General features: G+C 41.7%; 1 protein-coding gene across 1 annotated transcript in view; it reads right to left on the reverse strand.

Annotated features, from left to right (window-relative positions):
• The window catches only part of tln2b (talin 2b), an 80,866-nt gene that overhangs the window by 37,577 nt on the left and 26,020 nt on the right, over window positions 1-17,269 (reverse strand). The window contains exons 2-10 of the mRNA XM_008282140.1: window positions 10,748-10,921; window positions 10,562-10,659; window positions 10,240-10,369; window positions 9,413-9,568; window positions 8,804-8,946; window positions 3,415-3,542; window positions 3,044-3,107; window positions 2,736-2,840; window positions 38-193 (exon numbers count right to left, since the gene is read on the reverse strand). Coding sequence (XP_008280362.1) covers window positions 38-193; window positions 2,736-2,840; window positions 3,044-3,107; window positions 3,415-3,542; window positions 8,804-8,946; window positions 9,413-9,568; window positions 10,240-10,369; window positions 10,562-10,659; window positions 10,748-10,883 — 1,116 coding nt within the window. The 5' untranslated portion in view covers window positions 10,884-10,921. The remainder of the gene's footprint in view (window positions 1-37; window positions 194-2,735; window positions 2,841-3,043; window positions 3,108-3,414; window positions 3,543-8,803; window positions 8,947-9,412; window positions 9,569-10,239; window positions 10,370-10,561; window positions 10,660-10,747; window positions 10,922-17,269) is intronic.

Here is a 17,269-nt window from a genome sequence, read left to right on the forward strand (position 1 = left end):
TAGGGGTGAGGATTTGATGCAAAGGGTCACACAGTACCAAGGTGAAGCTCTTGGGGGAGGCCGCCCATCTCTTGACTGTAGTCAGAGGCCATTCCTGCACCACATCCTTCGTCTTCTCATCCACTCGCATCACTGACTCTTTGGTTATCCCGAGCAGCCGCGGGACCAGTTTATTTTTACCCTTCATCTTTTCCTGTCAGATAGGAAAACATCAGACAACATTTATGTTGGTGCTAAACACCTACACATGATGATTCATTCAAGGCGCGAATGCAAAACCGTTGGTGCCATTCTGCCGGTGCTGGTGTAATACGCATGCTGTGTCTGTGGCTCCAAGGCCCGAATGGACGAGGAGGAGGAGGAGGAGAAGGGCAGCTGCGAAGTGACCCAGCAGAGTTCAACCTTGTTTAACTGCTGCTTTATTGAACAGGGTCTCCACAGGCTTTAGTCACTGTCAGCACAGCAGCATGGTACTTCCACCAGCTCTGTGCCTGACCAGCTCCACGGCCCTCCACTCTCTGCCCACTGAAAATCTATTACAGCTCACTTCAGACACCAAGCCTACACTTGGATCCCCTCCAGGGGTGTGGAGGACAAAACAAAAATTAGCAGTGTGTAGAGATGAGGAGTTAAAAATATGTGTATTTATTGTCTCCATGGTTTTGCTTTTTTTTTATCACTGAAATCTAAGAGTTGGACAAACGCCAATAAGTCGAACAGCTTTTTTTGGTGCTAAAACACACAAGGACAGATAACATTATAATAGTGTTCATGATATCTTTGCGCAAAGGCTTTTAAAAAAAATCTTCCATTGTTTTAGTTACATTACTTGGACATTATAATTATCAAGGCTGCATTCAAGCAGGAAGTGTGATTTTCTAATCTGAAGTGCAAAGCTGAGGTATTATATTATTTGAAGTTGTTTAACCTTGATTATTGTAGGAGATGTTTGTGTAATGCAATAGTGAAGTGGGTATTGTTCATGCACACACCTGCATGCATGACTGCAGCAAACACACAGCTGAACAGGCTTATTTACTTCCATTGTACAGTATTTCCATTTTGTGTTATGTTCACAGCAATAGAAGGCTTGCCAACCTAAAACCTGCAGTGATTAAAGACTGACAGATGAAAAATGGAAGGTTACAATAAATGCTTCAACAAAGCCAGGTCTGTGCTTTTGCTTTCGCAAGCATCAAGAGCAGAGTGCAGCTGGAGTGAATTATTTAACAGAGTCTTGAAATCTCCATCACTACATCTCCTCATTGAACACAGGCAGTGCTCGTACACATATTTGCGCACGCACTTTCCCATACGCACACTTGCACACAAAGATAATTTGAACCCTGCAGTGTCCTTTAACTACGGGGCCAAACATTCCATTTATCGTCCATTAAGACCCCAGCAGACAACTGCACTCTTCCTCTTTTTCCCCTCTTTCCTGCAAGTTTGTAGCCAAATGGGCTGCTGTCAGAGAGCTTTTATAATACCTAGTGGTGCAACTTCATCCCATTCACATGCTGCACTTCCATTCCACTTTTGTGTTTGCCAAACCAGAACAGAACAGAATTGCTATTGTCACAAGTATTTCACAGCTCTGAGTGTGCTGCCGAACGGCAAGCGCACAAGCTTCCACTCTGAAGCTTCTGATTTGTTGTGATAATGGGGCTTTTGGTGTTTTCAACAAGCTTTCATACCTGTTTGACAGCGCGGTGTGTGTCAGGCCGGCTTTCTAATCACAGCTGCCGCTCACTTTTACAGTAGCATTACATGCCTGTTTGGTATAACCAGATGAATCATTGAACTGGCATTAATTAGTAATTATTACAGGGAAATTCTGGTTTAATTTTTCCATCTTTGGTCTGTGTTTGTATCATTTATGTCGACACTGTACTGCAAGTTAACTACTGAGCTCTGCAAATGCTGTAACACGGCAGCAACATAATTAAATGAGGCAAGAAATATGAACTGTCAGAATGTCACACTTGCAAACAAGCCAACTGTTTCGCCAGACGAGCTACCAGTTTATTTGGAGGTAAATCCAAAAGGGAGCACTCCCAAAATGTTCAAAGACCCTTCACTGCACACAAATAATGCAAGATTCAAGTTGTAATTATCCTTTAAGAAACACAGACTATATATGAAGATAGACAGCCCACCATGACCCCACCCACAGGTTTCTGAAACAGCAGTTTTGAAGCTCAGTTTGGCTTCAGCTGTCACCATCTTGGCAGTGCCTTACTCCTCCTGATTCCCAGCTAATCCAAAAATGAGCAAAGAGGTGAAGTGTGAGTGGATCTGACAGCACCTGTCTGTCACTCAGAGCAGCCACAGCCTTAATTATGCACAACTTTATACCGTAATACAATTTAAATGGGTAACTTATACACAAAATCAGCGATATACAATCGTCATGAAGGTGGACATTAGCTATAGAGACCAAGACCATTTTTTGTACCAGGCTGTAAACATGTTTATTTGTGCTGTAAAGTTGTGCATTTTAACATAAGGGTCTATAGGGACTGACCCTGCTTTTGATTCATGCCTCTAGTGGCCATCCAAGGAACTGCAGTTTGTGGCGTTCAGACATTGGCTTCGATTTTCAGCCTCATAGGTTTGCCACTTGGGCAGAAATCATTTATTTTGTGAGAATTTGCAGCACATTTTCTGTTGCACGTGTAAGAAATATTGTCTTTTTTTTCCCCACACTAACTCAGGATGGTTTTAGTTCTTACCTTTACCAGGAAAAAGGAAACTCCATACGTCTGCAGGGACCTGGCAAGCTTCACATACTTCACTTTTCCCTCAATCTCCGTCATCTCTCCACAGTTTTTATGATCCTGGAAAAACAACAGTTACATTTCCAACTTAAACCGATCGCTACATACGTTTATGTACTTGTTGAAATGTTGCGCTCTACATGTTGTGAATGGATTTTGTCGATTTATGAATCAACAGAGAACAAATTACTATAATTCCAATGGGCTACCCAAACATTCCAACATAAAAAAAGGGCAACATTCAAGCAATGTGATACACATACTTGGAATATTTTCTTCTCGGACCCCCTCTGCTTGATGTACTCTTTAGGTAGGAACTCCTTCAGGCTACGAAGACAAATGGCATTTTTGCATGGTTACTCGTTTGACCTACAGGCACTTCCTTTCCTATTAACATGCTTCTACATATGAGGTCATTCTTGCCTTACTTTCTACATATCACAAAACAGTTGTAACAGCTGACATCACCCCTGAGCTTTCCACTGGAGGAAATCCCTAAAGTTACAGCCTGTACTAAAGCAGGAGATAACTACTGTACAGCTGTGAACTGACCATACAAAAGCACAACACACTGTCTGTACACAGTTATTGTACATGCTGGTATCGGTGCATCTTTTTGATAAGAAAAGCTTACTCCAGGAATCCAGGCTTGTGTTTGTGCTCCGCATGGGGTCCGAACTGGATCTGAGCCTGGATCCCTGCAAACTCACAGGCTTTATCAAAGGAGACAGGGTGGGATCCATTCAATATATCATCCCTAGCCTGGAGGAGACATGAGAGGAGGCAAAGAAGGGGGGAGAGTAAGCGAGAGGCAGTAACACACATCCAGGAAAAGGAACTACAAAGGCATGAAAATTATCCAAAATTCACCCAACAGAGCTCTGTAATGAGCACTTCATTGTGTGCTTTGGATGCACTGTGGTTTCTGAAAGGATATCTTCTAAGTGAATGACTAAGTGTAGCTCTAGAGTACATACATCATAAGTGAGACTCATCCACACAGGGGAGCCAAATAAGATTTGTTTGTGACAATAAAAGAAACTCTGCCGGCTTTCAAATATAACAGCTTCAACAATTTGTCATCACAGCCCATTATGTGTTATTAAAGAGGAAAACACATTACACAAATGCATCAGTCCTTCACAATATCCCATCTGCATTACAGAATGGCCCACAGTATGTTGTTAAGAAATCTAATGACTTACTGATTTTTTTTAAATATTATTATTGCAGAGAGGAAAAAAAAAAAAAACCTCTCATGTCTGTTCGGTGCTGTTGAGACATCACTTATGTTTCAATGCATTTTCAGGAGGCTGTCTACATTATCTTCACCATTTAGGTAGATGGAAAGGGAGAAGCCTTTGTTGACATCACTCAAACAGTCGTCCCTGTGCGCCGTTTTCTCCAGGGGGCAGTCAGCTCTGCTTCTCTCACTCCTCTCCTCACTCTCTTTCTAGTTCACTGCTGCAAATTTAATGGCTCCAAAAGCTGAGAGGCCTTGCTGACAGTGAGAGAGGCTCCATCAGTGCTTTTAGCATTAGCATATCAGCGCACAGCGTGGACCCTACTCCTTCTTACGTCCCATTACATCAATGAAAAACTAAGCAGCAGCTTACTGCTGTAATGAGGACAACAATCTCCTCTACTCACAATCAAGTCCTTTCCCAAGTGCAATTCACTGTGGAGTACATAAGCTCTTGCTGAACACAAGACGACACTCTAAAATTAGCCCTCACACATGCCATTCACTGATACTGCTCACTAGACGGTATTATTCTGAAGTGTGACACCGGGAATAATGAGACTATATGCACTGGTTTTAGAGTAAGTATTGTTTAGTGTGTGCAGATTAGATACTGAGTACAAAGAATCTACCAGTTAGAAAATGATTTAGGTTCTAAGAGCCTCAGTGGAGTCTAGAGTGGGAGAGGAGTTTATAAAGTACTGCATAGATTTGGTTCATTTTATTGTTTTGCATGCACACAGTATTTTTCCAGTTTTGTTTATGTGATCACGTGATGTTAATGTGTTTACTGAAATAAATAGTTACAGAAATCTGGACAAGCTTATCCAGGTTTTGGGAAATGTGCTACAGGTAGTACCAAAGGATGTAAACTCCATATCCAGTTTTCACAGGTGATTGCTGGAGACCCCAGTTCTTTGTCGGTATGATAACTACTATGATGATAATTGATGCAATGATGACCTACACCCTTAATTCAATGTGAAAGTTTAACACCGGTAATGCCAAGGATACGTTTTTATCGGTCATTCCTCTCATCTTCCATTACTGGTGATGAGATAAGGGAGTCAATATCCAGCAGAGCGGTAAATGTAGCAGCGGTCAGGTAGCCAGGAACAAAAGTACCGCTGAGTTGGGCCCGAGATGATGGCTTAACGCAGAAATGATCAGCAAACTGGATACTAGCCTGTTAGAGTCGTGTATACAAGGTAAATAATTGGTTTCTCTGTGTTCCGTGTAAATACAGTGTCCTATTTATGAGGAAGGAACTGAGAAAAGGCTCTGATCCTTGATGAGGTCGGCGTGGTGAGGGGAGCTGCACGGCGGGGGGTGTTGGTAGGTGCTATCATCAGAGGGAAAGGGAGAGGTGTCAGGGTTGTAATAGTCGCACTGTAAACCTGCATGAATATTATTGGAGGTTGCTAGACAGCTGATGGCGAACACAGCTGTGAGTGAGCCAATTACTGCGAGGCACGAATGGAACGGCTTCTATATTATATTATTCCACTTGTCATTGCGTTTATGAGATTTATTCTGAGATTAATCACACAGGCAGAGTTTACTATTCACATGACAATTCATTTATCGGCTCACTCATTATTCTACACTGTCAATTGAATCCATATTCTGTCAAATGACCCACCCATATATTTCCACCATGTTTGTCAAGAGACAAGTGACAGTGAGCACAGACCCCGGATCTCTCATAGCGGACATGGCAAGTGATACAGGAGCTGGTTCTACGACATTTTAATAGAGCTGCATGAGTGGAAGCGAAGCACAAGACATCAGAAGCTGTGACACATACAGCCCGAGGCTAGAACACTGAGGTCAACCAGTCCGCCATGGCCCAGCAGAGCACACCGAGTATAATACAGCCATAAAAATAAATGCTGACATAGGGACGACCGAAAGAAACTAAATGCACGCAGTATTTGAACGGCATTGTTGCTAATGAATGAGTGAGTAGAGGAATAATATTTAAGACCAATTTAAGAATGCAGTGATGCGTTTTTTTTTTCCTTCTTCTCTGTCTCTGTATTGATGCTGCAAAGATGCTTCATAAGCTGTTAAAATGCTTTCACCTCCGAAGGATGCTACAGGACAGCAGAAGCTTGGTTGATAAAGCAGCACTACAGAGCAGATTCTATGAATACATACAATTTTGAAGGCCAGCTATTTATCTGTCCCTTCTCTAGAGTATTTTATCTTTTGATAGAAATAATATACCTAAATATGTGAGATGCAAGAATAGAGGCATACAAGCAGTGCACACTGGGTGATGCTATTGCTATGGAGGTTTGTGTTTTTCTTAGAACAAATAAAAAGGGAGTGGCTGAATAGTAAAGGAGATTACTCTGTTACTGGCAGAGCCTCCATTATGTGTGTGTGTGTGTGCATGTGTATGTGTGGGTGGTTGAGTCTGAAATCATGGAAGCTTCAAATCACAAAAAAATGTTTGAGATCATTGAAAATTTGCAGGGGGTGCCCTCCCAACGAATTGCCTGCAATAATGTCATCATCTGCACAATCTGAATTCAATTATTCGACACGACTGAGTTTCTGGGAATTGCTGGAATTATGAATGAGGGGTGTTTAAAGGGAAAATGAAGGGGCTAAAAAGCTGCTGGAGAAAAAAAATAAAATAAAATGAAAGCAAAGAAAGAGCAAGAGAAGCCTGAGGTGAGTTCCACTCCACTAAAGATCGCTCTCTTCTGGCTCTGTTCTGTCTTTTTAACACAGTGACAAATTAGAGCCACCGCCATGTGAAGAGTATCTGTGATCAGAGTAACAATCCGAGAGTGTGTGTGAGGCAGAGGGAACGAGGGAAAGATAGATGGGGAAGGGCAAGGGCAGGGGGCGGAGTTGTTATTGTGAAAGGAAATATGAGTCTGTGTTGAGAGGAGACCATGATGTGCACAGTGCTGTAATGTGTGCCAGGGTAGAAGAGGGTGGGGATGTGCGCGACTATGTCAGAATGTGTAAGAGATGGAGAGGGGAGTGGAGACAGGCAAACTGGAAGGGAAGGAAATGGAGGGTAAGAAAAATACAGGCGAAAACAGGGACAGACAGATAGAAGGGAGGAGAGCATCTGGAGCAGACAGCGAGGGTGGATGGCTGGGTGTCTTTTATGAACATGTTGAAGAACTCGTAGAGCAGCTGAGATTGAAAAGATGGAAAGCGTCAAATATGAGCAACTATATATAATTCAGACACGAGCGAGTGTTGGTTTTTTAGAGATTATGTAGTTTTGCAAGGGAGAGCGTCCAACAATCCTTGTGCACTTCATTTTAAAAATGTGTTTCGCGTTCATTTCTGTGAGTGCATTCCCTCTGAGCTCTCCCTCGGTCTCACAGAGTACATCCGTATGTGTGTGTTTTACTCGGCACCCTGCAGTTTAAGTCCAGGTGTCAGTGGGGAGATCTCCTCCCTTTGGCTGGAGGGGTTAATGTAAAATGCAGAGATGTGTGCAGCAAGCAAACACTGACTAGTGCGTTACCCAACACAGCTGACCTCCCTTAAGGAGGAGTCAGCTGAGTCCAAATACTGGTGTTGCTGAAGTGCATTGTGCAGAGAGGACTGTGGTTTTAACTGATTTTAAAATCTCAGAGTGGTGTGATGATTGGATGATGAGGAGTTTAAAGCTGCACTAATCAATTAAGGAGGGAGTAAATTCTGTCTAAGAGGACTATACATGTTCAAAGAAATCAGCTGTAAGAACAAAACTTTATTGTATCTCTGCAAGAGGGTTTCAGTTATGGAAAAAGATGATATAATTAAAAGATATGCTGCTTTTAATGAGACTTATTCAAATCAGTGTAATTGTGTATTATGATTTATTTTGAGGAGGTATTACCATTGTGTGTTGTGTAATGCGCTCAATACATATCACAAACACTGATGCTGGGAAAGTGTCAATATTTAATTTATTATTGTCATAATGGTTTTGGTATAAATATAAGTGTTCAACTTCTTCCAAAACCCTTTTTGAACTTTGAAACTTTGACTTTGTGTATCAAATGTTGACTTTTATTTTAATTTTTTGGTTCAAAATAAAGCAAAAAATAAAAAAACTAAAATATTTTTACAGTGTATTAACATGGAACAAAGCAGTGAAATCTGCTTCTGTCAACTCACAGTTTTCACTCTCAACAGTTTGATTTACAATTAAATCAGGTGGCAGTTTTCAGTGGAAAAGCTCTCTGTAGTCCTACTTCATACCAACCAGCCAGAACCAAAACAAACAACAAAGTTAGTGACAAGCTGGTGAAGCATTTAGCGTGCCTGTAAATGTATGCTAATACTACTGTTTACGGCTTGCTCTGCTGCACTCAGCAGCCAAAAAAAAAAAAAAAAATGCAGCTTTGAACATCTGGCACAAAAGCTTTGCGGAAACGTGCAAACATTTATTTTGTTGTGCTATTGTATTGTATGAACCAAGGAAACAAGTCAAACCTGTCTGCACCACATCTGAGCGAACCGCATTTCAGTCTGGTGGGACCTGGCCAGAAGTTAAATGCCCACTAAAACATAGCTTTTGAGTCAAATTACACTCCTGTCTCTTTGTTATGTCTCCTGTGTCTTCTGAAAAACAAACGACAAAAAAAAAGTAACACCCAGGAAAATCTGAAATAATTCATTTGCAGGCCTGTTTGGGCTTCACTTTGCTGGTGCAGCTGCAATAGCAAAAAAAAAAAATGTAGGTCTAGGTCATCCTCTCTGCTGCTGCTTTTTTTTTTTTTTGCTACGCTAGCAGAAAATGTGCATGTAACAAGTTTACCTGGACATAAAGCAGGTTTAGCTGGACGGGGTCCCGTGAGTCCACATTCTGGTCCGAATAGAAGAACTTGCGCCTCAGCAGCAAAGTCTCACTTTCTTCCACTCCCTGCTCTCTGAAAGTCCTGCTGTGGTCCAGCCAGTTCACTGAACAATCAATACATCAAATACGTTACCACACGCAGCAAAATGAATAGACATTTACTTCACAAAGACGCTACGAGAGGAGGATGCAAACGGTGAAGTGAACCAGGTGGTTTGAAGACGACAGATCAGCTTTGATAGAAGATCTACCAATTGAGACTCTCTAAGGAAACATTGTCATTTGCATCATTTTCTGCTGAGACGAAAAGCTAATTCTCAGCCAAACTTGGAGGGCGATGTATGTATATTTGCATGTTTTAAAATTTAATTGGTGTCCTCTGGGCAAAAGATAACAGGAGTAATTTCATTAAGCTGTCAGATGTCCATGCAACGAATTAGGCTTGAGTGATAAAGTACACGTCCAGATGATGGTGTTGAGTCAGATCCATTAATGTGAGAGTAAGAAACTGGTGTGAAGGCATCGAGATATCAGCGATAGTTCTGGAGGCTGTTGCAGACTTGCACTCACGATCATCATCTGTGTGGAGTTTGGCTTTGAGCTTTTCCATCTTCCTCTCGTCTCGTAGCAGCAGGGTTCTGTCTTTCTTCAGCGTTCCCATCCCATCCTCCTTCTTGTCCTCTGTCATCTCTTGAATGAGGGAGTACTCCTCATAGTTGGTGATTCCTGAAAAGTTAGCCAGGGAATTCTCAGAGGAGGAGGAGGAGGAGATGCTTCAAACCAGCATGATAACTACTACCACGATAAAGAAAAAGCATCTCGGCAATTCTCTTGCACTCTCTTTTTTATCTCTTTCTCTCTGCTTTGAAACAGAAGTGAAGGAAAGCTGGTACAGAGCCAGCAAACTAAAATAGGAGCCGAGGAGGAGAAGAAGCCAAGCAGAAAGCCCTACTCTAAATAAACATTTTCCAATAAAGCTATCTGCCAGACACACATCCCTCTCTTCCTCACCCAATTAGGCTCGGTAGCGGCCCATTATAATTGAAATATACAGCTTAGGGAACACCTCTGTGACAGGCAGGGATGCCATGATCTGGGCCTTAGGAAGAACACTTCAGCAGTTATTAGAAACAAGCTTGTTTGAGCTTGATAAATCATGTCCATTGTGTTCTGAACAAAATGTGATTAAGACTTTATCAAGCCGACATAAACGCGCTAAGGTGCTTAACAAATTAATGTTCTTAAAATATGAATTTAAGGGCACAGCACCATAATGCAGCTCAATATTACATCAAGAAGCATGCCTTGTACTCAAACTAAAATAGAAGATGAATAACTTAAGCTTTGGATGGCGGCTCGACGAGATTTTTCACAGAACTTGCAGCGGAGACGCTTACCTATTCTACTGCATATGGTGACGAGCAGCTCGCCGACTGTTTTCGAGTCATCCACCATGATGGTTTTAACTGCACCGTCCAGCATTTTGATCTTCTGAGGCCTCTGTTTCTTCTTATACTCTAAAACATCCTGAGAAAACAGCAGAGAAAGCACAATGACATCCAGAGCCCCCGCTAAACGCTTTCTACAGCAAACTGTGATCTTTCCCAGCTAGCGGGGAAGCATAAATATCTCAGGCCCCACTAGAAAATGTAAATCACTTCAAGAAACGATAAGCGACAATGACAGTTCTCCACCCTGGAAAGTATGACATAATCTTACTCCGTTTCGTAGCATGTAGTAATCTAGGGTTCTTCCAGACTCAAGCCAGATTCCTTTCCTGGGATCGTCGTCAGACAGGAACAGGCCATAATCTGAGGCTGAAACACAAAGTGAAACAAAGGCATGCAAATGCAGATGCATATAGATTTCCATTATGTAAATTAGATTCACCAGTCGTCCTCCAACCTTGTCCTGTTTGGGCTTCGGGGACTCTCTCTCTGATGATTCTGCAGGCGTCGTAGACAGGAGTGGACGGTTCAAACTGCATCGTCTTCACCACATTGCACTGGCGGACACAAATCTTCAATGATAAGGCCACCATCTTGGTGGGTAGTATGATGGCCTCGCCGACCTGTACACCTGGAAGACGGAGATGTTGGGTTCAGAGTGAGTAATGCCATCACGCTGGCCGATACCCCAAATAGAGGGTCTGTGTTACAGCAAAAATCAACAGGCCATTACGGAAACGTCCTCTCATAAAACAATCAGGCTCCTAAGGGTGACGGGGAAGTCTCAGCGGCGACATAAAACACCACAAGGCACAAAACAAATCATCCCAATTATCTCCGTGGGGACATTTTTACCTGTGAAATTGAATGCGCCTTACGCCGTAGCCCTGCCTCAGCAGCTCATCATTCCTCAGCTGTTCTGATATATAAAGGCTTTATGTACAAAGAGCTTTTGGCCTGATTGCAGTGTATTTAGAATTAGCTGAACTAAGGCTTTAAAACATAACCTTTCAGCAGAAAAAGGAGAGGGGGGGAAAAAAAAAAGTGCAAATCTCCAATCGGCAAGAATAACAGGATCAAAACACATTTCACCGCCGCACCATTATCCGCTCTCCTCCTGGTTTGCACTCTCCTCCGGAAGCAAACTTCATTGTGAGACAAATCTGTGGGTGTTTTATCATCTACTGCAATTAGGGTGAATCAGCTCTGGTATTCTGAGACTCGTGTACAAAAACAGGACAGGGGCTGATACGGCAGAGTTTTTTTTTCTCTCTCTCTTCCTTGACCTTGGCCTCAACACAGAAAGGGATGAAAGTGATAAATAGGGCCAGCCGTACCAAGGAGGCTCTCCGTCTCTCACACAATATAGATCTAAAATTTAGTTGTTCCTTTTTTGTGAGCAGTGACACATTTAAAGCAAACATATCTTTTCTGGAGAAGACATCAGGACAGGAAAATACTGATGTTACTATATTCTGCAATAATCTTCCTTATGAACTAGACTGTTGGTGATTTTCATGATTAATAAAATAAATATTTGATCCACAAATGTTAGTTGCAACATTAAAATCGCTAATCTGAGAGATTTTTAGCTTATTATCAAAACAGACAAAGATTTTGCCAAATGAAAATTTTTATCAAAATAGCCGTAAATGTAGATCAATTAATTATTTTTGGGTTTTGCTCTGCTTTATCCCAGATTCTAATGTAACACCAAAAGAATTTTAGTAGTTTCCTCCACAGTCGGATACAAAGGTGAAAGTTCAAATGTTCACACTGACACGATTCAGACTTCAGCCACATTTGGAAACAAAGAGTTTTTTTGTGCGCAGAATTCACAGCTCTTCCACAGGCCCCCTTTTTGAGACAGAGCAGAGCAAGTCTGAGAAGTAAATTTCCTATAATGATGGCGCTGTGAATGAGCCCGCCCGCGACGGTGCCTCTGTCATATCCATGGGTTCCTCTCCAATAGCCCCTCTGCTTTCCCGAGTTTTTCCTCATACAAAGTGGGAAAGACAAGCACAAAGAAGAAGAGGTAATGGCACCGCATGAGCTCCCCTCTATACAGGCTGGCAGAGAAGCCCCACCGAGTTTTTGTCATCTAGCTCTTCCACAGATACTCTGTTCCAGACAAGCGGCTTGAGACCCCAGACTGACAATACAGCAGGCCACACGGGCATGCAGATAACAGCTCCCTCACACGCAGTTGATATACAGTACAGATGGTGCAGGGAGTGCTTGTATTTTTCTCAAGGATTTCACGGAGGTCCGTCTCTGCCAAAAAGCCAAAGTTACTTGTGATGACAAGCATCCGATGAAGATAACTGCAGGTCTAAAGCAACAGTCACTTTAGTATCTGTTGTCAGTAGCATCAGTCACTCCGGAGAGTAAGTGGTGCAGAAACCACATGATGAAACCCAGGAGGATAATGATAATCCCTGAGCTTACAGTAGTGTGAGAGAGCATTTTTCACCAGGATCCTCGTGCAAACACTCCAATGCAGCCAACTCCTCATTAGCTCTGCTTTCAAGCAAGGTTGAAACACAACTCAATAACGAGCCTCTGTGTAGAATCTTTATATTCTTGTATTTTATTACGATTACTAGATCACAAGGGTGGACTTAAAACGTAATTTCATCTCCCATGGCTATCACTAGTCCATCAGGGAAGAGTCCTGCATTGAATTAGGTTTGTTTACTACTGCAGATATTAAGACATGAAAATGGCCAAAGAGCAGCTTACTGGGGAGTCTAAACATTGACAATTCAATAGAGACCAGGGAAGGCAGGAGCCATCTGGAGAGGATACAGCTCTAATGATTGACTGTAATACCAGCAGCGGAGCAGAGCCTTAGAGCAACAACTGCTGCGATTATTGCACCAGTCTGTCACACAACAACTGAGGAGAAGGCTGGACAGAAAACTTCAACAATATTGGTCCAGGCCTGATCAGTTTCTGTGAAGCATCTTTCTAAATGCTTCCATATAGAAAGACAAATCTGAAGCAGAACCAGCCTTAAGAGAGGCACGGATGACATTCGATGAAGGACAACATGTGACAATGTTGTACAGGAGCGCTTCGGTTTCGTGGTTTTTGTTCGATCGGTGTGTGTTTCTTGTGTAATGTGGGAAGGACACAGGAAATGCAGAGTTAAAAAAAAAAAAAGCCAGGATCAGTTGTTATCTTATTATTCTTAAACAATAAGCTCGACACTTTACTCTAAAGTATTCACTCATTAAATAGGATGGCCGAACCTTTCTGACCCGCCGGCAAAAATAAAAAGCAATTAGGAAACACAATAAAATGAAAACTACTGTCGCAAAAGCAAAACAGAAAATAATTACATATTTATGGTGTGTATAATTTCTTGTTCTTAAAGCTCCACATCTGCACCATCCCCCCCCCCTCAACGGTGTAACCGGATTTTCAAGGTCAGCCCATTAAACTGAAATCCCAGGAAAAACAGTAATGATTCTCTAGTAAACAGCACACTTTACACTGGTTTTGCTTTCGTAGATGCTCGCAGAAAATAGTGATGTGGATGCAAACATCTCTTTACTTCAGCGGCGATTAACGTGAGTATAAAAACAGCCACGTGGGATAAAAAGGTAAGATTATATGGCATCTCCAAAGCAAGCATGACTATTGTAAAGAAAGACAATTAGATTTTAACAAGCTGTGAAAAAAATAACTCAAAGCTTAAATGCAATAGCCAGTAAAGCAGCAGGAAAATACTGTAGCTGCATACTATATTATCTTAAGCCTGGTGGACTATTATTATTGTGTAATTTAAGCGTGTAGCATGAATGGAGGGCCTGAGAGTAATTCCGACCTCAGCAGTTCTCAGGACTGTTGAGAACAGCAGCATTAAAGCACGCGTGCAATGAGAATATGTTAAGTGGCTCAACTGCTCCACACCTCCTCTATACGTCCTACATCGACACTCTCAGCAAAAAACATCGGCCTTTTATCCGCGTCTGCCTAAAGAGCAAGGTCAGTTCCCTGCCGGTCCATAGAGTGAGTCTGGATGTCATCTGGAAAACACACAGTCCAGCAAACAAGGTGTGTCGTTTTAATCAGCGATGTATTTCACCTTGATATTCCTGCAAACCTGAATTGAAATTCACGTTCGACTCCACAATGAAGATCAGGTGTATTATTTCCAGCAGATGTGAATGTTGTTTCTAAATGGGATAATTGCTGGGCTATTATTCTGAGCATTCCACTTTCTAATTTGAATTCGGTAACAGCACACAGGAGGTCGGCATTAATCAGCCACATAAATACATTCTTTAATATGAGAATGAGGCATACGTGATTTACAACAAAACACTTAGCAAACTATTTATTAGCCCATGGCTATAATCTAAGCAGCACATGGGGCCACAGAGACATCCTTTGGTCAGCCTGCTTTCACCACAGTAATAACATGAGGAAAATATGATTATGGTACGCTGATGCAAACACTCAAATATTCATAAGCAGCCAAAAGAATGATGGCTAAAGCAGGTTCATTCTGTGGTAATAAGTAGACAGTGCCACAATACAATTATTACAGTACTGCTCATTACCACATCTTCTCTTCAACTTGTGCTCTCTGTTACAAGCACCATTTCCACATGTCCGCTTTTTCATGCCTTGCAGAGACTATATCATTTTTTTTTGCGTCAAGATGTCCTTGTGCTCGTTTCCTTTCCTTGAGAATAGCCACTGAATCTGGAGCATACCTGAATTCAATTCAAATAATTAATAAGTCAAAGGCTTTCACCCCCACCGTTATCACTTCCTCCATATGTTTCAGAAATGAATTAATAATTGCTCCTGCAGGTCACAGCAACCGCCGGACAGCATGATGAAGCAGAACTGTCCCTTGCTATTTTAGGTTCTCCAGGATCACTGTGAACAAGCTGTTATATTATAAGAGATTTGCACACTATTATTTTACTTAATAACAGGGTGTTAGTCAAGCAGAGCTTGTTGATTCAGATAAAAAAGCAGTGCAGCCACCCACGCTCTGAGTTCAGAGCCACTCACAGTCACAGGGATTTATTTTTTTTCAGCAACATTTAAAAATGAACCTTGCTGCTACGAGCTACTCTTTGGACTACGGGGTCTGCTCTTGGGCGACACACTCTGCTGTAATGTAATTCGTTGGTATAGATACTGACAGAAATTATGAATCTTGCCCTTGTTGCAAGGGGGGAGAGAACAGCTCCTCTTACACTAAAAATATCCAGCGAAGTAGAGCGTCCTCCAGCAGCACTGCTTCAAAAGGATCCACAGCAGAAGCAGTGCATTAAATGTGGCGGTTTCTTTCTAATTCTTAAAAGCCAATGGCAGTTGCTTATTCTTGTATCTTGCAGTGTATTACACATTCTTCATCATTTTTTTAATTATTCTTGGTATTCCTAATATTTCTTGAAGGTTAGACAGCAGTCAGTAAATTAGCCAATAAATTGAGAGATTACAACAGCGAGTATGGGACGCACTTGGCTCTGTTACGGTGACATCTCATTGGTTCAGGCAGTCCAGCAGTTTGCAGTCAATATGCTGAGTATTACAACACAGAAAAATGATACTCGGTTAGAGATTTGAAGAATTGGCTTCCTAATAAATGGAGGCAGAAACAGCTACTAGAAGAGGAGAGCTCCACCCAGCAGCTGCAGCCAGTCAACCAATGAGCGAGTCATTGAGTGTGCACAGTGACTGTGGGTTGACCTGGCTTCCGAGTGAGTCCTCGGTGGGAGTGGTTAAACTGTGGCTCAGACAGATGTTGCCCAAACATTTTTATTTCATTACACACACTGATGGATTCAGATCTGTCCAAAACAAGAAAGGACTTTATCCATGATGATTTCATTCACATTATCAGCCACATTTTGTGCCATAAATCTACAGTATGTGGCCTCTGGTCCACTAGCCCACATCTGGTTTTTGACTGATAACTATGCCAGACAATGTGATGTAATGATATGAAAAGGGGAGTATGCGGGGTCAATAGTTCAGTGTTTAGGAATCTAAATATAACCTCAGGGCAAAGAATAGTTTGGTAGAAAATATCAAAATGTGTTAACTAAGCATAGCATTTAAAGTAAAAAAAAAGGCACTTGAAAAACAGTCAAAAGTAAAATATACTACCCTATTAGTGAAATGCACTAACTAATGCATAAGGGAGGAACATCTTTACACATTTATTTTACGCCACAGAATACTTTTCGTGTACATGATGGCTGTATTTATAATTATTATGACTTTAAAACTCTGAGCAGGTGTTCGTCAAGTCGCTGTAACCACTCACTCCACACAGGTTTGCCTATTATGTACTGCTCATTGCATACCATATGGTGGGCTTGAGGGTTTTCAGATTGAACATACTTCAGTATGTTCGGTCTGGAAACCATTAATTCTCCACAATTACATCCAGACAGAATATAATTTCATAGCAGAAAAAAATTGAAACAGATTTTTGTGAAATTACGGTTATCTCGTGTTTATCTTGAATTTATGCCCTGTGCTAAAAGAAATAGGATATGAACAGCTTTGTCAAACATATTTTATCAGACAGCACATACGCAAGACATAGAGTTGATCCAAAAGAGAGCCAATGTGGTATTACTACCATTTCCAGCAGAGCAAACATGTTTGAATGTTGGGTTGTCACAAAAAAACAATATCACACTTAGTCCTCACCGAAACCCCGTCTATGGGCGCAGCTTTAATCAAACCTTTTTGTTTTATAGAAAACCCAGAACATTCTGAGGTGATTGTGGTCTCTGATGGACATGATGGCACTTCGCTACCTCCTTTCAAAAAATTTTAAACAACACACCACTCTGGAAGCTCAGTTTTCTTGTCATCTGAGGTGCAACTTGTGTACAAAAGTGTCCTCAGCTCCTTTATGTACACAACTAGTTCACACAAAGCACACCAGAAGATATGAAGTGAACTCTGTTGTATTTACTGAGGTTCATTCACTCTG

This window comes from Stegastes partitus, unplaced genomic scaffold (assembly GCF_000690725.1).
Source record: "Stegastes partitus isolate 25-593 unplaced genomic scaffold, Stegastes_partitus-1.0.2 Scaffold259, whole genome shotgun sequence".
NCBI lineage: Eukaryota > Metazoa > Chordata > Actinopteri > Pomacentridae > Stegastes > Stegastes partitus.